Source organism: Staurois parvus, unplaced genomic scaffold (genome assembly GCF_062004578.1).
Source record: "Staurois parvus isolate SC_StPar_1 unplaced genomic scaffold, SC_StPar_1.0 ptg000575l, whole genome shotgun sequence".
Lineage (NCBI taxonomy): Eukaryota > Metazoa > Chordata > Amphibia > Anura > Ranidae > Staurois > Staurois parvus.
The window spans coordinates 5,668,569-5,691,475 of record NW_028318371.1 but is presented as its reverse complement, the minus strand read 5'-3'; the positions used below and the strand labels follow the sequence as shown (position 1 = coordinate 5,691,475).

At 44.6% G+C, this 22,907-nt stretch overlaps 1 protein-coding gene across 1 annotated transcript; it reads right to left on the bottom strand.

Annotated features, from left to right (window-relative positions):
- Positions 1–351: 351 nt before the first annotated feature.
- Positions 352–21,074, bottom strand: LOC149450380 (beta-1-syntrophin-like). Its single transcript, XM_089692008.1, has 4 exons — positions 20,684–21,074; positions 11,106–11,187; positions 6,276–6,483; positions 352–531 (listed from the first exon to the last, which is right to left on the bottom strand). The coding sequence occupies exons 1-4, from the start codon at positions 21,072–21,074 to the stop codon at positions 352–354; spliced, it is 861 nt and encodes a 286-aa protein (XP_089548134.1).
- Between the last annotated feature and the right edge of the window lie 1,833 nt (positions 21,075–22,907).

Below are 22,907 nucleotides of genomic sequence, written 5' to 3'. Positions count from 1 at the left end.
CCCCAGAGAACGATGTACACGGCGTGACCCAAATCAGAGCCCAGAGTACCTTCACCTTTACACGTGCTCCCAATATCGGAACGGACACCTTCTTGTAAGCACCGTGCATGGCCCCTTAAGACGTTAAAGGCCCGCTTTAGGGAAAATATTGTATTTTGGAAAATGTAAGGTCAGTGACTGTAGAGATAGTATTCTCGGTACACAATAACTGACTAAAAAGTGTTTCCAGTGTTGGGCCTTAAAAAATTAACTCCTGAAGGAATTAAAAACATAAATACAGATCCATCCTTGCATGTCTAAATGCCTGTATTCACTTCTCCAATGAAACAGTATTGAAATGTGAAGTAAAATCTATTTTTGGTTCCTTAATCTCCAGCTTCTCTGCTCCTCCCCGACGAATGCCCAATTAGTGGGCGTCACTAACATTGATCTCAGACACGGCATAGCTGCCACAATCCCCTGTTCACGAAGTGTGACTGGCAAAGGGGGCTTGTCAGATACAATGGCCCTATCCTCAGCCTCCCCCGATTCCTAAGTGGAACAGTAAAACCCCAAATTCAAACAAACCGACTAATTACACTTCCCAGGAGACTGTGGCATATTTGATGTGTTCAGTGCTTGCTGTTAAGTGGCAACATTCAATGAAAGCTGCATACGGAGTCCCCTCTTTAATCGCATACATTGCACAGAAATGACAAATTCCAGTAGGTGGCAGAGAAAGGTCTCCGCCTAAGTAACTGATCATAGTTTAAAGTGGACCCAAATAACAAGCAGACAATCAGCACATTAAACAGATAGAGCAAGAACACGATGACGTCAAACTACTAAGATTTTAACACGAACCTTCAGTCCCAGTTACAGGGGTTGGACAAAATTATGGAAACACTAGGTAAAAGAACAAAATCATTAGCTACTATAGTGTTGGACTGCCTTTAGCATCCAAGACGGTCTGAATTCTCCTGGGAATTGAGAAATATAAGTCTTGGGTGGTGGATAATGGAATCTGATACTACTCTTCATACAAAAATCGCTCCAGCTCTCACAGAGATGCTGGAGGCGAAAACGAGCCTAAGTCTCATTGACCATAATGGCTCTATTATATGGAGGTCCGGCGACTGTGGCGCCCAGGGAAGGTGTGAGACTTTCTCTGCATCCTCGCCAAACCGTGATTTGACAACGCCAGCTGTGTGAATTCAGAGCATTGTCAGCTTGGTAAATGGCGCGGTCTTCGGGAAACAATGTCTGCACCATGGAGTGCACATAGTCGGACAAAATTTGTACATAGTCACTGGCAGTGACTCTATCTTTCAAGGTGACAATGGGACCTGCAGAATACCAAGATATGGCTGCCCAGACATCGTTTTCCCAGAAACTGTATATGCCGCCATAACCTTTGATATTGTACCTCGTGACACGGCAAATAAATTGGCAACTTCAGTCACAGAGGCACCAGCTAAGTGGCACCAACAATTTGCCCTCTTTGAAGCTCAGTAAGCTCTGACATGACTCCATATTACTAGCTGCGCACACAGTAAATGACGGAAGTGAGGCTTTCCACCTGTTAGCTAGGTGTCTCATCACACAGCGGAAGTAAAAGAATGTTACGTCACTTCTGCTTTCAACGCAAACCATGTCGTCACTTTCACACCTGCAAATCATGTAGTGTTTCCATATTTTTATCCAACTGCTGTACTTCTTTCTTTTTTAAATTTTTTTCTTTAGAACACACCCCATGCTTCTGCCTTCCTCGCTTAGGCAAGAATGACATCCTCCCCACCCCACCTGAAGCCCCCTAGGATACCAACATCATGTATCCCAGGTGGCTTTGGGGCTATGTACAATACGCTGTGCATGTGCAGTGGAGTGTAAAGTGAGGTGCTGCGCTAATAACTAAACTATATGTAAATCCCAATGTGAATAAGTGGTGAACAGTAAATAAATGAGTGAACAATACTATAATACCCAGTGACTATATTAACAGCATAAGTGACATAAACCCCAAACTAAACATCTACACCGCCTCTCCTAAATGGGTTAAATCAACATAAAAAAAATCTATAAATACAATAATTAAATACACATACATATAATGAATGCCGTGGTACTGAATATGCGCCTATTACACAACACCAGTAAATACATATCATGTGGTGACATAAACGCATGTATGCTTTACATTCCCAAAACCAACTGATGTGAAAGAAATGGCAGTGATCCCACTAAGGGATAAGAAACAAAGTGAATCAGTGAAACCACTCCTTGTGGTAAACGTACAAAAAGGGAAGAGGAATCGGATTATAAACGCATGTATACCTACATGCTCAAGGATAACTGGTGAATAAGAACAATAGCAGTGATCCCACTAAGGGACAAACAAAGTGAATCCGTGAAACCACAAATTGTGGTACTTGTGAAAAAAGAAAGAAGTCAGGCTCACCGCCTGTAAATCACTAACAATCACTAAATGTACACAATTGTGACCCCCCTACTGGGGATAAGTGAGCAGAAAACATAGACTATAGTGCCTATAAATAATGAAGGGATTTGTAACCCCAAATGGGGGGTTCTGAATAAGCAGAGAAATAAGTGACGGCAAACAGAGCCGCACACTCTCCGTGTATCCACAAACATAGATAAACATGGATAATCCACCAATCAACATGAACAGAAAAAACCAAAACACAAAATTATTAAAGTGTCCTAAAAGGTGAAATAAATGTCCAATCTACAGAAGGTGTCCAGAACCATCCAAATGGTGGAGGTGTTCTGTAGTCCTGTGATCACCATAAATCTGCAACAGGATACTATAAATCCCACTCTAGGTGCAATGGCCCCTCACCTCCATGCGGTGACCCTGCAGGGTTAAAACACCTTATGATAATCAAACACCACCGGTCTGGAACCCGGACTCTCTCCAACGGATGTCAGGTACAACGCTGTGTCAGTTCCCTCTCTGGTGGGCAAGGTCCCGCATGCAGCCTCCTCTCAGTGGTCCTAGAAGTGATGGCTCAGTTGGGATGAGATAGCGATAACTTCAATCTTAGTTGGATACCAGTCAGTGACTCAATCGATAAGACAACTTGTAGATCTTGTGAAGTTTATTCAGTTGTGTTCAAAATATTAGCAGTCAGACATCACTAACCGGATCAATCACTGTTTTTGGTAGAAATGATATTTCTACATGGCAAATAATTTCCTAGCAGGTGTAGTAGAGTAATAGAAATCCAACAGACCCAACAGTCATGACATGCATGCTGCTGATTCTGTGTCATTGAATCACTCATTGAAAGGGGCATGTTCAAAATAATAGCTGTGTGGAGTTCTATTAGTGAGGTCATTCATTCTTTGAAAAACAGGTGGCAATTATTGCCCTTATTTAGGGAAGGAAGGCAGCAAATGTTGGACATGCTGGTTACAGTGCATTTCTCTCTGAAATTCTGAGGAAAATGGGTCGTTCCAGACATTGTTCAGAAGAACAGCGTACCTTCATTAAAAAGTTCATTGGAGAGGGGAAAACATATAAAGAAGTGCAGAAAATGATCGGCTGCTCAGCTAAAATGATCGCAAATGTTTTAAAATGGCAACCAAAACCTGAAAGACGTGGAAGAAAGCGAATAACTAGCATTCGAATGGATAGAAGAATAGCCAAAATGGCGCGGACTCAGCCAACAATCAGCTCCAGGAAGATGAAAGAAGGTGTGACGTTCCCTGTGAGGACTGTTACAATTAGAAGACGCCGATGTGAAGCCAAGCTATCTGCAAGAAGTCCCCGCAAAGTCCCACTGTTGGGAAAAAGACGTGTGCTGAAGAGGTTACAATCTGCCAAAGAGCACATTGACTGGCCTAAAGAGAAATGGTGCAACATTTTGTGGACTGATGAAAGTAAGATTGTTCTTTTTGGGTCTAGTGGGCGGAGACAGTTTGTCAGACGACCCCCAAACACTGAATTCAGGCCACAGTACACTGTGAAGACCGTGAAGCATGGTGGTGCAAGCATCATGATACGGGGCTGTTTCTCATACTACGGTGTTGGGCCTATTTATCGCATACCAGGGATCATGGATCAGTTTGAATCCATCAGAATACTTGAAGAGGTCATGCTGCCTTATGCTGAAGAGGAAATGCCCTTGAAATGGGTGTTCCAACAAGACAACGACCCCAAACACACCAGTAAACGTGCAACATCTTGGTTCCAGACCAACAAGATGGACGTTATGGAGTGGCCAGCCCAATCCCCGGATCTTCACCCAATAGAAAACTTGTGGGGTGACATCAAAAATGCAGTTTCTGAGGCAAAACCAAGAAATAGAGAAGAACTGTGGAATGTGGTCCAATCATCCTGGGCTGGAATACCTGATCACAGGGGCCAGAAGTTGGGTGACTCCATGCAACACAGATGTACAGCAGTTCTCAGAAACAGTGCGACTACAACCAAATATTCATGAAGTCATTCAAAATCTTCAAACATTTCTCAGTTTATATAGTGAATGTTTGAGTTTGTGAAGAAGAATACAAACACTGCTATTTTTTTGAACCGTCTAATATTCACTTTTCTTCCATTTTTTTAGAGGAACACAAATTTGATGTATTTTTCTTCATGTTGTGATTTGGAATAGAATGTGTCGTGTTCCCAATGCATTTGTGTGGATGGAAATAAAAGCTATTAGAAGGATTTTCAGCTTTATTCACTTTTTTCAACACTCTGCTATTATTTTGAACACAACTGTATATTTCACCTTTTAGGACACGTTAATAATTTAGTGTTTTGGTTTTTCTGTTCATGTTGTTTGGTGGATTATCCATGTTTATCGATGTTTGTGGATACACGGAGAGTGTGAGGCTCTGTTTGCCGTCACTTATTTCTCTGCTTATTCAGAACCCCCCATTTGGGGTTACAAATCCCTTCATTATTTATAGGCACTATAGCCGATGTTTTCTGTTCACTTATCCCCAGTAGGGGGGTCACAATTGTGTACATTTAGTGATTGTTAGTGATTTACAGGCGGTGAGCCTGACTTCTCTCTTTTTTCACAAGTACCACAATTTGTGGTTTCACGGATTCACTTTGTTTGTCCCTTAGTGGGATCACTGCTATTGTTCTTATTCACCAGTTATCCTTGAGCATGTAGGTATACATGCGTTTATAATCTGAGTCATCTTCCCTTTTTGTACGTTTACCACAAGGAGTGGTTTCACTGATTCACTTTGTTTGTTATCCCTTAGTGGGATCACTGCCATTTCTTTCACATCAGTTGGTTTTGGGAATGTAAAGCATACATGCGTTTATGTCACCACATGATATGTATTTACTCGTGTTGTGTAATAGGCGCATATTCAGTACCACGGCATTCATCATATGTATGTGTATTTAATTATTGTATTTATAGATTTTTTTATGTTGATTTAACTCATTTAGGAGAGGCGGTGTAGATGTTTAGTTTGGGGTTTATGTCACTTATGCTGTTAATATAGTCACTGGGTATTATAGTATTGTTCACTCATTTATTTACTGTTCACCACTTATTCACATTGGGATTTACTTATAGTTTAGTTATTAGAGCAGCACCTCACTTTACACTTTGGATTGACCATTTCTGGTATATGGTTAGGTACTAGCAGCTTTAGCCACAGGTTCACCTAAGCGCAGGAGGACTACGAATATTGTCTATGCTCAGTGTAGTGTCATCGGGAGCTGCTTGCTAGGACCTGGAAGAGAAAGCTGGCTCCAATGATGGCGGCACAAGGCCCTGTGGGTTCCGCTTTCAGCAGATTACTGCAGGGCAATGCTGCAGTTGATGGCTGGGTATGTTATTTAAGTTCACCCCAGCACACAAGGTAGGAGGGGGTTTAGAGTAAAATTAAACCTGGGGGGGTTAAGTTCCACTTTAACCTGTTGTCACCCAAATAACACATATTTGCAGCCACAAGGGCAGGCTTTAACACCCACACATGTGCGTTGTTGGGCAGCCAATGTTTCTGTGCTGAGAACAAGCTCACTGCAAGCTCCCAGCACAGACACTGGGCTGTCACAGACAGCTCTCGGCCCTCACTAATAATCCACAGCCAGTGGAACGACTCCTGATCATGTGACCACTATGACAGCAAAACACAGTAGTCACATGATCGAAAATCTTCCCGCCCCCCAGGCACTCAGAACTTTGTACAAGGACACCGGAGTAGGCAGAAAAGGGTTAAAGGGACTTCAGATGAGACATTTTTGTGGTCATTTAGCTCGTGAGATAAACAATATAAAGCCAAAGACACAACAAACTGACCTTTTCTGCTAGCCAGCCCATGTGCCAAATTTCATGACTTCCAGAGATTCCGTTTTTTCCCAGCTGAGTTTGGACTTCGGCCATCACCTTGGGAAGAAGTTCCGTCACCGCCCCGTGAATTGCGTTGAACCAGGTCTGGGCCGCCGCAGGATCTTTTGCTCGCAGCACCGCAGTATGCTTGGCATCAGGTGAATGCAGTTCTAGATGTCTGCAATACAGAACACATGCGTTTACAGCGGGAAATCCCAGGATCTTCTTAGAATCCCCTGTTCATAGCTCGGGATTTTTAGAATATTTTGCCACACACAGTTGAATAAAAACTGTACATCTTTGGACTAATCTCCAGACAGATATAACAGACACAAATGAATGCAACTCTGTATTCATTAACCCCTTCTTCCCAGCCTTTTAAGAGATAGTAACACCGGAGCATCGTCACCTGCTTGCTCAGCTTCCGCACCATGTGATCACTGTGATTGGATGTCAAAGTGATTAGATAATTGGAAGCCCATCCTACCAGCTTCCAATTGTCAGTGACGGTACTGTCAGAGTGCTGGGGGCATGCTGCCAACACAAAACAGGTATGCGTATACGTGGAGGCACAGAATACGGACAATCTCTGTGCTGCCACATATATACATACATCCGACAGGAAGGGCTTAATAAATCTTGAAATGTGTGTTTTTTAATGCCACTAGTGGAAGTGCCTGAAATTGATTTGGTATCAGCCTCTTACTATGCAGCAGCACTGGAAGAAGAAGGGGCAGAACCGAGAGCCAATCAGGTGTGCTGCATGCACATGAACCAACATAGAACATACTGATAGGAGAAGAGAGCAAAGAGATGACCTAATCAGTCTGCTGCTGTTGTTTCACCATCCAATCAGACGGTTGGGGGTGAACAGAGGACACCACTGTATTTCCTAACTCTGGATCTTCTGGTAACCGGCTCTGGCATCCAAGACCTGGCTTCTGTTTTGAATACGTTCCCGATCTATTTTATTAATGGATTACTTTACAGATTCGCAGGACTCGCAGTAGGATTTCCATATACCTGGTGAGCTGACCTGTCCATCCCTTACAGGGACCCCGGTTACCTTTCCATCACACACCAGAGGCTACAAGATCCAGGCACACTCAGTGAGGGATTCTACTCCATTCCTGACCAGACCTTGATAACCTTCGGTGACATCAGGATATTTACATATAAATGCGCATTTTATCATGCGCTCTGGTGAGTGCGCATTCTTATCATTTTTGACTGCACAAGCACCAACTTCCAGTTGAATACAGGATTCACGTTTTATGACACCAGCTATCATATGAACTATTTTATACAGTGATTGCATTTTATTGGTCATTTTTGTCTATATATTTTACCGCTGCACTATAATATAATTTGTCTGTTTGAGGTTTTATTGGTTACCTGAGTGCTTAGCAGCTTTTAGTGCACTTGCAACTATATATTATTTATCGGCATGAAGCCTCCTCAAGTCCCATTGTTGGAAAAACGACTGGTGCTGAAGAGCTTACAATTTACCAAAGAACATATTGACTGGCAAAAGAGAAATGGAGCAACATTTTGTAGGCTGATGAAAGCAAGATTGTTCTTTTTGGATCTGCTGCAGACAGTTTGTCAGACGACCCCCAAACACTGAATTCAAGCCACAGTACACTGTGAAGACAGTGAAGCATGGTGGTGCAAGCATCATGATATGGGGATATGTCTCATACTACGGTGTTGGGCCTATTTATCGCATACCAGGGATCATGGATCAGATTGAACACATCCAAATACTTCAACAAGTCATGTTTTTTTTTTTGAACAGCCAAATATTCCTTTTTCTTCACTTTTTGTAAAGTAATAACAAATTTGAAACATTTTTCGTTTTGTTTTGATTTGGAATAGACTGTGCAGTACACTCGTGGAACATCTACAAACTACGGTATCTAAAAATCTCCACAGGTGACACTTTAAAAGCCTCTACAGGTTACTAGTTTAGAGTGATGCAGGAGGTCTGGTGCTGGAATTATTGTTCTTGTTCTGACGTTCGTGGCGATACCTCACATGTATGGTGTGATCACCATTTACATATGTGTGCTGGATTTACGTATGTGTATGCATTTGCACATGAGCACGGGGGTAGGGCCACTTTAAAATGTGTTTTTAATTATTTATTTATTTTAAACTTTTTTTTAACTCTCCCTTTTTTTTTTATAAATTAACTTTATTGCTATCACAAGGGATGTACAACATCCCTTGTGACAGCATGGGCTATGACAGGTCCTCTTTATGGAGACATCTGGCTCTATCAGACCCCAGATCTCTCCTCTGGCCTCCAATGCAGCTGATCAGACACATATGGGTCAGCACAGTAGCTGGTCGGCAACGGCCCAGTAAACACAGATACAGAACCAGAACCAAAAGTGACAAAATCCTTGTTGCTTCCATTTTGTGATCCCACAGAGAGGGAGGAACTACATCAGCTCCTTTCTCTGTGTGTATTGAAGTCGGTGCTGCCGGTTGGAGCGGTCCCAGGATCCCCAATGGAATGAGAGAGCCCAGGAAAGGAATTGGTGGCGGGGAGGGGGGCAGGCATCCCTCCTCCTGTAGAAGAGATCGCAGTCATAACTGAAGGCATTGTTTTATATATATATTTGGAAATGGTGGTCCAGGCATCCTGCAGCCACATCATAGCCAGCGTGGTGGGAAGAACCATTGTTTGAGATGAGGAAGAAGGCAGTCAACCCATCCAACCTGGTTGGCTGGAGAGCAGTAAAGCTGGCCATACACTAGTAGATTGTCAAACGTTCATCTGCAAATCCTTTGTACATGTGTTGACCGTGCGAACATCCGACTTCAAAATTTCTCTTGCTTTTAACACTCAGTTTTGGAATGAAATGTAATTTCCTGAACAAAATCCGCATTCTCTGTTAGAAGGTCATTTATTTAAAGCAATCTTCCATCCTGATCCTTCCAATTTTCTCATCACTACATTTGAAAACAAACATTGATTTGAACCCACTACCCTTTGGAAATTCAAATCAACACCCAAAAAGAACATTTTCCAACGAACATCCTGGTGTACGGCCAGATGCATTCACCATCTCGTTTACGATGGTTTGCTTGGTGGTGAGCTCCACCAATAGCTATTGGTATTCCAAAGCAATGGATCATAGCACACATGGATGGAGCAATGTGCAATCCTACCAGACTGATTGCTGCTACAGGCTCCTTAAAGGGTTGCTTCACCTTTCCAGAAAGAATGAACAGAATGAGAAGGTGAACAAACACTTGAAGTAGTTACTCCAAGCGGACCCATTTTTTCCGGTGGTGGTCAACTTGCTTAATACGAAGAGCCTCAAGTGCAGTCCTTGACATTTTAAAAGGGTCGCACTTAAAGAAGAACTCCGGGATAGGCATAACAATCACCCATTAGTACACCACCCTACACAAAACACTAAACAGATAATAAAATGTTGAGAAGCTTTACCATTTAGGAGAAAAGTCTCATTGAATTTTCATGACCTCATCTCTGTAATTCAAAAGATAACAGTATCTTCTGTACCAAGGAGGAGGAGTAACAGCCGGGATTACATCATATCCTCTCCTCTCTCTGCAGTAAAAGGAAACTACAGTTCCCATCAACCACAGGGAATTGTAGTGAATGTGGGCGGGTACACTAGGCCTGTACATGTTGAATGTATCTGAGAGTCTCGGTCTTCCCACCACTGCAAGTGGGGCTGAATTACATCACTGCTTCCTGGAAAAAGAACTACAGAAGGGATGTGCCAAGACCAGTGGCATAGCAGCCACCGCTCTTACAAACAGGAAACCAAGGAAAATTAACGGATTGAATTGAAAATGAAAAGATTATTTCACAGCAACTACTGAATGAACCAGAAGATGGAAGACATATTCAGTGAAGGTAGGAAATCAGCAAGGACATGTAATGAAGGTTTTGCCCAGAGTTCTTCTTTAAGTAAAAGTGGGCTATGGATTGTAGCTGTAAGCTCCAAGGTCCTGTCTCAGGAATAGGCAAGGCAGCCATTTATTAATATGTGACAGGACCATGGAGGTCAAGCTGGTAAAATGACAATAAAGATTTTCTAAAGACCTCTTGTTTTGTTGTCAGGGGGTGGCTGTGAGATGGTCAGAGAGTGCGGACATGATACAAAAGATGGTCAGAGACTGTGGACATGAAGCAAGACATGATCAGAGACTGTGGACATGATACAAGAGATGGTCAGAGACTGTGGACAGGATACAAGAGATGGTCAGAGACTGCGGACAGGATACAAGAGATGGTCAGAGACTGCGGACATGAAACAAGACATGATCAGAGACTGCGGACATGATACAAGAGATGATCAGAGACTGCGGACATGATACAAGAGATGATCAGAGACTGCGGACATGATACAAGAGATGGTCAGAGACTGCAGACATGATACAAGAGATGGTCAGAGACTGCGGACATGATGCAAGAGATGGTCAGAGACTGCGGACATGATGCAAGAGATGGTCAGAGACTGCAGACATGATGCAAGAGATGGTCAGAGACTGCGGACATGATACAAGAGATGATCAGAGACTGCGGACAGGATACAAGAGATGATCAGAGACTGCGGACAGGATACAAGAGATGGTCAGAGACTGCAGACATGATACAAGAGATGCAGACTGCATTTTTACAAATAAAACTTTAGCCCAAAATTAAAGCGAAGCTAAACTCTCTCTCTTAATCAACATTACCTATTTTTAATCCTTTTACTGCTAGATAGATAGAATATACCTTCCTATTTACTTGTTTTAAACGTTTTTGTTTACATTTCTTGAGTTGCTTTCGGTTTCTGGGCCATTGTGATGTCATAGATTCCAGGAGTCTTCATGGGCATTTTTTTCCTTTCATCTGGAGGCGAGGAGTGGGGACTCTCTCAGTCAAGCACATCCTCCTGTTTGCATGCCTGAGCTAATGGCAGATGGATTCCAGGAAGTAGAAGCTACATGAATCTTCTGCACTTACTCAAGATGGCCACAGCTGGAAATCTAAAAAGGTGTTTCTCAAAAGTGATTTCTCAACAAAATAAATCCCGGAGACATAGATGGATGGGTGGGCTTGCGGTGAATATTAAAAATGGATGAAATCGCGCTCTCAGTTTATGGTGCTCAGATACAGTTTAGTTCCACTTTGAACTTTTATGCAGATCAGGGATTCTAATTTTAGAGTACTGAAGACAATAGATCTGAAGAACAATCAGGTGACTTGCAATTTTAGAGAAACTCCGTACAACTTTCCTTTAATTATCATGAAAGTGAAAAGGATCCAGTCTACAATAAATAGCGTATTTCTCCAAATCCAATAATAGACGATTTCTCACTAATTCCACGTCCCTCTGACCCCTCCCTCCTGCGATCTCTGAATTTCAGCGATATGACTTTCCTGCGTCTTCATATTAAAAAGAAATGGTCCAGGTAATCCCCGAGTTGTATGCATTCCCAGACCTCATCTGCCAGATGTCATTACAGTCTATGGGAGTGTTTACTGTGTCCCAGGTAATAGCTGTGATCCCAGATAGCTGCCGCCGAGCAGCTCCCATCACCAGCCTAGAGAACAGAGAACCGCAGAGAATTTCTCCCAATTGATTGCTAGAGAGCACGAATGGATCGCTATTTCGGGGCTTCAGACATAAGACCTCCGGCGTTCTCTGATTAGTATGTTCGCTGCATCTGAGGACAGTTGTTGGTAACGGGGAGACACAAACGGACCGTCTCGTTCTCGGCGTGTCATGCACTTGGCCAGGCAGAAAAAAGCCTGAAATGTTTTCCAAATCCTTCACAGAGGCGCTTCCACATGAGGGCAAGTCAAGGTTGTCCATTTATTTGGGATCGGCGACATGCCGGCTTAACCACCAGGGGACCGCCCACAGTACATTTACTGCGGCAAAGTGGCCCCTGAAGGCACGATGACGTTTATAAACATCATCCTGTTTACATGGTAAGGGGCGTGTGCGACCGCCCTGCCCGCGGCACCGATCGCGGCCGCGGGTGTCAATTACTGGGTCCCGGCCGGTGATTAGCCACCGGATCCCGGCAATTACCAGCAAACACTGACACGAAGCACAGCTGCAGTGTTTTCAATGCAGCTCTGCTCCCTGTCAGTTTCCAGCACACTGTTCCGGAGAGCAGAGCTTAGCTTTCCAGGACAGTGTGTTCCTGTGAAGAACACCCCCCCCCCCCCCCCGCCCACTACTAAAACACTCCCTTCACACAGTTAACGCTTTGATTGCCTAAAAATGTTAACCCCTTCCTCCCCAGTGCCATTACTACAGTGTCAGTGCTTTTTTTTTTGCACTGATCACTGTATTGGTGTCACTGGGGATGTCAGTGACCCCAAGTCATTTCCCCCCAGTGTCAGAATGTCCGCCGCAGTCCCGCCATAGGTTACTGATTGCCGCCATAAGTTACTGATTGCCACTATTATTAGTATACAAAAAAAAAATTCAGTTCTGTACCGCCATTTGTAAACGCTATAACTTTCACGTAAACCAATTAATTTACACGTATTGGAATTTTGTTTTAGCAAAGACATGTCGCAGAATACATTTTGGCATAAATGTATGATGAAATTTGATTTTAATTTTTTTACTAGACATGTTTTATAGCAAAGAGTCCAAAATATTGTTTTTTTTCTCAAAATTGTTGTTTTTTTTTTTATAACGCAAAACACAAAAAACGCACAGGCGATCAATACTACCGAAAGAAAGCCCAATTCATGGGGGGAAAAAGGATGTAAATTTCATTTTGGTGCAGCGTTGCATGACCGTGCAATTGTCAGTTAAAGTGATGTAGCACCATAACACAAACCGCTTATGTAGCTGCTTCCTGACCGCCCTATAGCATAAATACTGCTACAGGGCGGCACAGGTGTGCAAAATCACATATATATACACACACGTGATTTTTACTCCCGTGGTTTTCACGTCCCTCCCAGATAGCATCAGATTGCCCATCAGTACACCAGTCATCACATTTAACCCCTTGATTGCCAGGAACACGCTCATACACAAACCTCCATTGTTAGTATAGTGTCTGAACGGATCAACATCTTTGATCAGATCAGCACTTAACCAGCATTCACATTAGTAAAGCGCCCCCAAAAAATGCAGCGTTAACGGGATTAGCCCGGGATTTGCACACAGGCCCGTAGAGCCCCAAGTATCCTTCCAGACGTGCTTGCAAATCCAGATTGGCAGCCCACAAATTCTGCAGCACCCGCACTTCCCCCATTCACTGCCCAACCTGGAATTCAGGTGGAAATTGCAACTTTAACTACTCCCCTTTATTTTTTGGAGCTGTTTTTCACAGAAGATCTGTATGCATTGATTGTGGAACAAAGCATTTTATATGCACAAACATTTATCGCCGCCAACCCAAATTCAAACATTGCCAGACCATTCGCAGGGAAACTCATTACGGTTTCCGAATTAAAATTTTTTTGGGACCTAACCCTCAACATGGGCATTACTAAAAAAAATGTTTCCAAAAACCTCTGTGTAAATACTGTGTGACATAAACAATTGCAACAACCACCATTTTATTCTCTAGGGCTTCGGTTTCAAAATATAGAAAATATCTGGTGATTCTAATTATTTTTCTGGCAAACATTACAGATTTTTAGATGTTGGAGAGAAGTGTCAGAATAGGCTTGGTCTTCAGGTGGTTAAAGGAGAACTACAGCCAAAGCTCTTTTGGCTGCACTTCACCTATGGATCACAGGACTGCAGTTTGTTCTGCACTTTCTAGGTACACCTACGTACTGGAAGTATGATGTAAAAAAAAAGTTTCCAATACTTCTCTTTTAAATAGGATTCCAGGTATTGCTATTTTATACAAAGTTCCAGCTTGGATCAGTGTATCTATGCATACATTACCTGGACAATCCTCCTAGAAGCTGGAAATCACTGAGGTACACACCAGTACCCCACTTTCTTCTGGGTCCCATTCAGGGTATCCAGCCTTATGCATTGTGAACACAGGAGATAAGTCACTTAGCATGGGCACAATTCAGAGAATGCTTTGCATTTTCTGAATGAATGCAATGTGTTCTATGATTGGACAACTGGAGGGGTGAGGTGGTGACATCACGATGTACGGCTCTTGTACAGCCATATGTATGAAGCCAAAGTGAACATGTTGCTGTGTCCTGCATGGACAAACACAGGTTCACTTCAAAGAGGCCCAGGCGTACAAGAGCAAATAGCAGAAGTGCCAGGAGGGGGGTCTGACGCATATACACTGCTCAAAAAAATGAAAGTTACACTTTGAAAACACGTCAGTTCTCAATGGAGAAAAATATCATGCTGGATATCTATATTGACATGGACTAGGTAATGTGTTAGGAACGTAAGGATGCCCCATCGTTTGATGGAAATGAAAATGATCGACCTACAGAGGACTGAATTCAAAGATACCCTGAAAATCAAAGTGAAAAAATGATGCAGCAGACTAGTCCATTTTGCTAAAATTTCATTGCAGCAACTCGAAACGGTCCTCAGTAGTTTGTGTGGCCCCCACGTGCTCGTATGTATGTCTGACAACGTCAGGGGAGGCTTCTAATGAGCCGATGATGGTGTCCAGGTGTATTTCCTCCCAGATCTGGACCCGGGCATTACTGAGCTCCTGGACAGTCTGAGGTGCAACCTGGCGGCGTCAGATGGACCGAAACATGATAACCCAGAAGTTTTATATTGGATTTAGGTCAGGTGAGCATGGGGGCCATTCAATGCCATCAATTCCTTCATCCTCCAGGAACTGCCTGCATACCCTCACCACATGATGCCGGGCATTGTCGTGCACCAGGAGGAACCCAGGACCCACTGCACCAGCGTAGGGTCTGACAATGGGTCCAAGGATTGCATGCCGATACCAAATGGCAGTCAGGGTGCCATTGTCTAACCTGTAGAGGTCTGTGTGTCCCTCCATGGATATGCTTCCCCAGACCATCACTGACACACCACCAAGATGGTCATGTTGAACGATGTTACAGGCAGCATAATGTTCTCCATGGCTTCTCCAGGCCCTTTCACATCTATCACAGGGTGAACCTGCTCTCATCTGTGAAAAGCACAGGGCGCCAGTGGCAGACCTGCCAATTCTGGTGTTCAATGGCAAATGCCAATCGAGCTCTATGGTGCCTCTATGCTCTTCAGACTGTGCTGGGAGACAAAGCAAACCTTCTGGCAATGGAACGTATTCATGTGCCATCCTGGAGGAACTGGACTGCCTGTGCAACCTCTGTAGGTTCCTGGTATCGCCTCATGCTACCAGTAGTGAAAAACAGTCAGAAAAGATGAGGAGGGAGATGGTGACAGTCTGACAAATTGTCTATTTGGACAGTGATATCAGTTAGCAATCTCAAAGGAGGACTCAGTACTATTTAAAAAAATATATTGCTTCTTCATTTGTAAAGTAAAGATCTGGTATACCATTTTTCTTGTTTGGGGTTTGATTGTTTCATGAGTGAATACATCTTTACAGGCTTTTAAACCCATGTTGCCTATTTATGATATACTGTACCAGTGTTTGGCACCCAGGGTGCCATCTGGGCTCCCCAGGATGTCACAAACATTGGACCCACTTTGTCCTGGATCAGTGTCATAAGCTGTCATGGTGCAGATGAACTGGCCACCAGCCCAATAACAACCAATGGCACTCTAGGGCCAGGATGCACGGCACCATTCATTATTATGGTGGTGGCAGCCAGCCTGCCAGCAAACCATGACTCTGACCTATGGCAGGCACCATGCAGGGCCACCCCCAGCTTTCAGGAGAAGATGGAAGTCAGTCTCCTCCACTTTCTGCTCTCGGCTGTGCTACTGGAGCAAAAAGGTAGGGCTCTGAAGTGAAGAGGGGACTGTGTGACTGGGAGGGGTTCTCTGATTGGGAGGGCTGCGTGATGGGGGATTCATGTATAGGGGGTCTTTTATGCACAAGAGTGACAATGCTTTGATGGGGGCTCTTGTGAATAGGGGGCCTCTGATGTATGGGGGGCCCTGACATGAAAGGGACCTCTAGCATTAAGGAAGGGGTGACTTTGATGTGATGAGGGGGCATTTGACATGACTGGGGAATTCTGATATATTGGGGGTCTCTGATGTGAAGGGGTGACTATGATGAGATGGGGAGGGGGTCTCAGATGTGAAGTAGTGACTATGATGAGATGGAGAGGGTCTCTGATGAGATGGGGGGGGGGGTCTCAGATGTGAAGGGGTGACTTTGATGTGATGAGGGGGCATTTGACATGATTGGGCAATTCTGATATATTGGGGGTCTCTGATGTGAAGGGATGACTCTTATGAGATGGGGGGGTCCCTTGATGTGAAGAAGTGACTATGATGAGATGGAGAGGGTCTCTGATGTGAAGGGGTGACTCTGATGAGATGGGGGGGGGTCTCAGATGTGAAGGAGTGACTTTGATGTGATGAGGGGGCATTTGACATGATTGGGGAATTCAGATATAATGGGGTTCTCTGATGTGAAGGGGTGACTCTGATGAGATGGGGGGGTCTCCGATGTGAAGGAGTGACTTTGATGTGATGAGGGGGCATTTGACATGATTGAGGAATTCTGATATAATGGGGTTCTCTGATGTGAAGGGGTGACTCTGATGAGATGAGGGCAGGGGTGTGATAGGGGGGGGACATATGACATGATGGGGGCACTCTTATGTGATGGGGGTCTCTGATGTAAAGCGGTGACTCTGATGTGATAGGGGGACTTCTGACATGATGGGGGTCTCTGATGTGAAAAGGTGACTCTGATGTGATGGGATAACTTCTGACTTGATTTGGGAACCCTGATGTGATGGGGGTCTCTGATGTGATGGGGGGCTCTGATGTGATGGGGGTCTCTGATGTGATGGGGGAACTGTGAAGTTCATATCATCAAGGTGGTTGTCTGCATCATCCCAGGCATGGATGTCACATTGATAAATAACACTTACAGTACATTTTTACACGGAGATGCCGACATTCTGCATAGTTTTAAAGGGAGCCGCGACTGAAACAACGTCAAGAAATACTGGGATACGCCACTTATCAATGGGACTTGGAGTCTTGAAACCCCCCTACATAAAATTGCTCTCACGGTCCAAAAATAACCTTCAGTGCCCCCAAAAAACTTCTGCTTTTTCCTATTTTATTTCATTTCCTTTTTACTACTTTGAAACATGTTCTGAGAAAACACCCAAATTCATCAAATATTTGCATTATAAGAAAGGATATCAATCACAGCCTGGACAAGTCAGGAAAAGGTAACATTCAACCCAAGTGACTGACATAGACAAGCGGAGGTGGTTGTAGAACCCGGAATGGCCGCAGATGAACTACAGGAGAAAAAAATAACGGAGCCACAACGGGGGGGGGGGGGGGGGGGGTTGAGTTTAGCACATACGGTTACAGGATAAAAATAAGTCACTGATCAAAACTTTCAGCAAAAATATATAAAGTTCTCAAAAGAAAAAAAAAAAAATACAAAAATAACCCTTCAGTGCCCCTAAATAACTTCTGCTTTTTGCTAATTTGCTTAGTTTCTTTTTTTGTTTGAGAAATCGCTGAAATTCATAAAATGGTTCTACTGCCAGAAATGACCACTTCTGAGTTACTTCTGACAGGTGTTCCTGCCACCAATACAAAAATGGTGATGGGGAGAGAGCTTCAGCACACAGCCTGTGATTGACAGCCTCAGCTCTGTTCTTGTGTTCTGTGTGAAGGGGGGGGTCCCTTCCCTTCCCTACAATCAGCTCTCACAGCTCTTCTCACTGAGCTCTGAAGAGTAACTTCAGCTCCATGCCCCCTGTTTTCTGAAATCTCAAACAAGCTTTATTAATTCTGCACTATGAACAGCTGTAGAGAAGAGGGAGCTGCAGATAAACAAGTACAACGTATGTAGGAGGATTTGTTTCATCTCTGTGTATCACTGGGTGTATGTAAGGGTTTACAACCACTTCAAAAACAGAATCTAAATATGGAATAAAAACAGGGAAGATCGGGTCAATGGTTTGCTTTTTCTTAATTGACCTAAAAAAGGAAACATAACACACTTTGTTTATTTTACAAAATGAGACTTTCCAATGAACAGCTTATTATCAAACACAAAAGTTCAAACACTATTATGTAGAATTAATGATGTCATTTATCAAAATTGTATTACAATGAGCTTCAAGATGAATTAAAAGAACAGGAAACTAATTGTATAATTATCTGCAGGTGGTACTTACCCCCCCCCCATGTCCCCTACACATACATGGAACCCCCTCATCACATGCCACAGGTAGTACTTACCCCCCCATGTCCCCTACACATACATGGAACCCCCTCATCCCATGCCACAGGTGGTACTTTCCCCCCCATGTCCCCTACACATACATGGAACCCCCTCATCCCATGCCACAGGTGGTACTTACCCCCCCATGTCCCCTACACATACAAGGAACCCCCTCATCCCATGCCACAGGTAGTACTTACCCCCCAAGTCCCCTACACATACATGGCACCTCTCCCATCCCTTGCCACAGGTGGTACTTACCCCCCATGCCCCCTACACATACATGACACCTCTCCCATCCCATAGGTGGTACTTATCCCCCCATGCCCCCTACACATACATGGCACCTCCCCCATCCCATGCCACAGGTGGTACTTACCCCCCCCATGTCCCCTACACATACATGGCACCTCTCCCATCCCTTGCCATAGGTGGTACTTACCCCCATGTCCCCTACACATACAAGGAACCCCATCATCCCATGCCACAGGTTTTACTTACCCCCCATGCCCCCTACACATACATGGCACCTCCCCCATCTAATGCCACAGGTGGTACTTACCCCCCCATGTCCCATACACATACATGCCCCCCATCCAATCGGTGGTACTTACCCCCCCATGTCCCCTACACATACATTACACCCCCCATCCCATGCCACAGGTGGTACTTACCCCCCCCATGTCCCCTACACATACATGCCCCCCCATCCCATGCCACAGGTGGTACTTACCCCCCCATGTCCCCTACACATACATGCCCCCCATCCAATCGGTGGTACTTACCCCCCCCATGTGCCCTACACATATATGCCCCCCATCCCATGCCACAGGTGGTACTTACCCCCCCATGTCCCCTACACATACATGCCCCCATCCAATCGGTGGTACTTACCCCCCATGTCCCCTACACATACATGACACCCCCCATCCCATGCTACAGGTGGTACTTAGCCCCCCATGTTCCCTACACATACATGCCCCCCATCCAATTGGTGGCACTTACCCCCCCATGTCCCCTACACATACATGACACCCCCCATCCAAATCGGTGGTACTTACCCCCCATGTCCCCTACACATACATGACACCCCCCATCCCATGCCAGTGGTGGTACTTACCCCCCATGTCCCCTACACATACAGGCCCCGCATCCAATCGGTGGTACTTATCCCCTCCATGTCCCCTACACATACATGCCCCCCATCCCATGCCACAGGTGGTACTTACCCCCCCATGTCCCCTACACATACATGCCCCCCATCCAATCGGTGGTACTTACCCCCCCATGTCCCCTACACATACATGCCCCTCATCCAATCGGTGGTACTTACCCCCCCATGTCCCCTATACATACATGACACCCCCCATCCCATGCCACAGGTGGTACTTATCCCCCCATGTCCCCTACACATACATGCCTCCCATCCAATCGGTGGTACTTACCCCCCCATGTCCCCTACACATACATGCCACCCATCCAATCGGTGGTACTTACCCCCCCCCCCAATGTCCCCTACACATATATGACACCCCCCATCCCATGCCACAGGTGGTACTTACCCCCCCCCCCCATGTCCCCTACACATACATGCCCCCATCCCATGCCACAGGTGGTACTTACCCCCCCATGTCCCCTACACATACATGCCCCCCATCCCATGCCACAGGTGGTACTTACCCCCCCCATGTCCCCTACACATACATGCCCCCCATCCAATCGGTGGCACTTACCCCCCATGTCCCCTACACATACATGACACCCCCATCCCATGCCACAGATGGTACTTACCCCCCCCCCATGTCCCCTACACATACATGACACCCCCCATCCCATGCCACAGGTGGTAGTTACCCCCCCATGTCCCCTACACATACATGCCCCTCATCCAATCGGTGGTACTTACCCCCCCATATCCCCTATACATACCTGACACCACCCATCCCATGCCACAGGTGGTACTTATCCCCCCATGTCCCCTACACATACATGACACCCCCCATCCCATAGGTGGTACTTACCCCCCCCCATGTCCCCTACACATACATGTCCCCCCATCCCATGCCACAGGTGGTACTTACCCTCCAGGGTGACCTCCCTGCCCGCCCTCGTCACGTGTGTCATCCCGGAGGTCGGTGCCAGTGACGGAGAGGATGGCGCCCCCGACAGAGGGAGTGGGTGAGGTCGGCGGCCAGCCCGCGGAAGATGTTGGAGATGAGGACGGGCATCTTGTTCTCCCGGCCCCCCTTCATGGATCCCCAGCCCGCCCGGCTCCACCACCCGCACCGTCCGCTTCTGGTTGTCGATGGCTTCGGGCTGGGGGGGCTCGGAGGGGCCCCGGAACGATCCATTGGTCACCCCGTTGTCCCCGGACCGGTCCGCGCTCAGCACCGGGGAGACCTCCGACAACTTCCCCGCAACTGTGTACCAACCGTCCCGGAGCAGCACCTCCACCCTGCCTTCTACCGCCATCCCTCCATACTGAGCACACCGGGGAGGAGGGACCGACACCCCACCGGCACCCCGCCTTCTACCGCCATCCCTCCATACTGAGCACACCGACGACCAGCACGGAGGAGGAGACACACCGGGGAGGATGGACGGACAACCCCACCGGCACCCCGCCCGCCGGACACACAGGGGTTAATGAGGACAGCCGGGGATGGAGAGCTGGCGGAGCGGGGCTGAGCGGGGGAGACCTCTAGTGTGAGAACATGGGTACTGCAGGCGTGCGCTGGAATTACAACTCCCCACCCACAGCACACACCTGTCATCGTATGGAGAGGGAGGGGATTGTAGTCCTGACCTGCACCAATCCATACACAACACAGGACACACAAAACTTTTTTTTTACACTAAAACGTTTTTATTTGTATTTCTTTTAACACTAAAACTTTCTTTTTTACTTAACACTAAACTTTTTAAAAAAAATTTTTAACATAATGTTTTATTTTTTTTAACACTAAAACTTTTTGTAATTTTTTTTAACACTACAAGTTAAAAAAAATAACATCAAAACATTTTCTATTTTTTAACACAAAAACATTTTTTGTTTTTATTTAGTTTTTAACACTAAAATTGTTTATTTTTAACCCCAACACTTAAAAAAATTATTTTAACACTACACATTTTTTATTTTTTAACACTTTTTTTATTAACAAAAAATATTTTTTCTTTTTTAACGGTAATACATTTTTCATTTTTTAGCACATAAACCATTTTTTGTTTTATTTATTTTTTTAACACAAACTGTTTTGTGTAAAACTAAAACATTTTTAGCAGTAAAACTTTTTTTATTTTTAAAAACTTAACCTTTTTATTCTTTAAACACTAAACAAATTTTATTTTTTTAACAAAAAAAATTGTATTTATTAACATATTTGTTATTTTAATAACAATAAATATTTTTTTATTTTATCTTTTAACAGTAAAACTTTTTTTACACCAAAACTTTTTATTTTTTAGCACAAAATAATTTTTATCTTTATTTTTTTAGCACTAAAATTTTTCTTAACGATAAAATATTTTTATATCTTTAATACTAAAACTTTTTTATTTTTTAACAAAAATAATTTTATCTAATAACACTAAAATAGTTGTTATTTTCATAACATTAAATATTTTTTATTTTGATCTTTTAACAGTAAAACCTTTTTTATTTCTATTTTTTAATACTAAAACATTTTTTTTTAACACAAAAACATTGTTTGTCTTTATTTTTTCAACACTAAAACATTATCAGCAGTACTTTCCTTATGCTGTCACAGTGTGAGGAAAGTACTGCCCATAACAGGCAACTGTCAAAGCAGACATCTGCACTGATAGTCAGGGCACTGATTATTAGTGCAGCCCCAAAAGTGCTCATCAGTGCCCAGCAGTGCTGCCAACCTGTGCTTGTCAGTGCTACCTATCAGTGCTAATCAGTCAGTGCCAGTCAGTCAGTGCTACCTAATAAAACCCATCATTTCTGCCTATCGGTGCTGCATATCAGTGCAGCCTATTAGTGCTCAACAATGCTGCTCATCAGTTCCCAACAGTGCTGCCAATCTGTGCCCGTCAGAGCCAATCAGCCAGTGCTGCCAGTCGGTGCCTTTCAGTGCTACCTAATAGTGCCCATCATTACTGCCTATCAGTGTAGCATCATCAGTGCCTCCTCATCAATGGCCACCAGTGCTGCCTTGTCAGTGCCGCCTCATCAGTGCAGCCTATCAGTGCCCATCAGTGCAGCCTATCAGTGCTCCCTATCAGTGTAGCATCATCAGTGCCTCCTCATCAATGGCCACCAATGCTGCCTCATCAGTGCCG

Bases quoted from the DNA above. Each gene is read 5' to 3' on its own strand.
- LOC149450380 (XM_089692008.1), bottom strand. From the start codon at position 21,074: ATGGCGGTAGAAGGCAGGGTGGAGGTGCTGCTCCGGGACGGTTGGTAC. The intron at 6,484-11,105 runs GTAAACAAAAAC...TCTGTATTGCAG, and splicing joins CCGAAAGCAACTCAAGAAAT to ACATCTAGAACTGCATTCAC. The intron at 532-6,275 runs GTCAGTTTGTTG...TGTTCCACTTAG, and splicing joins TGGGCTGGCTAGCAGAAAAG to GAATCGGGGGAGGCTGAGGA.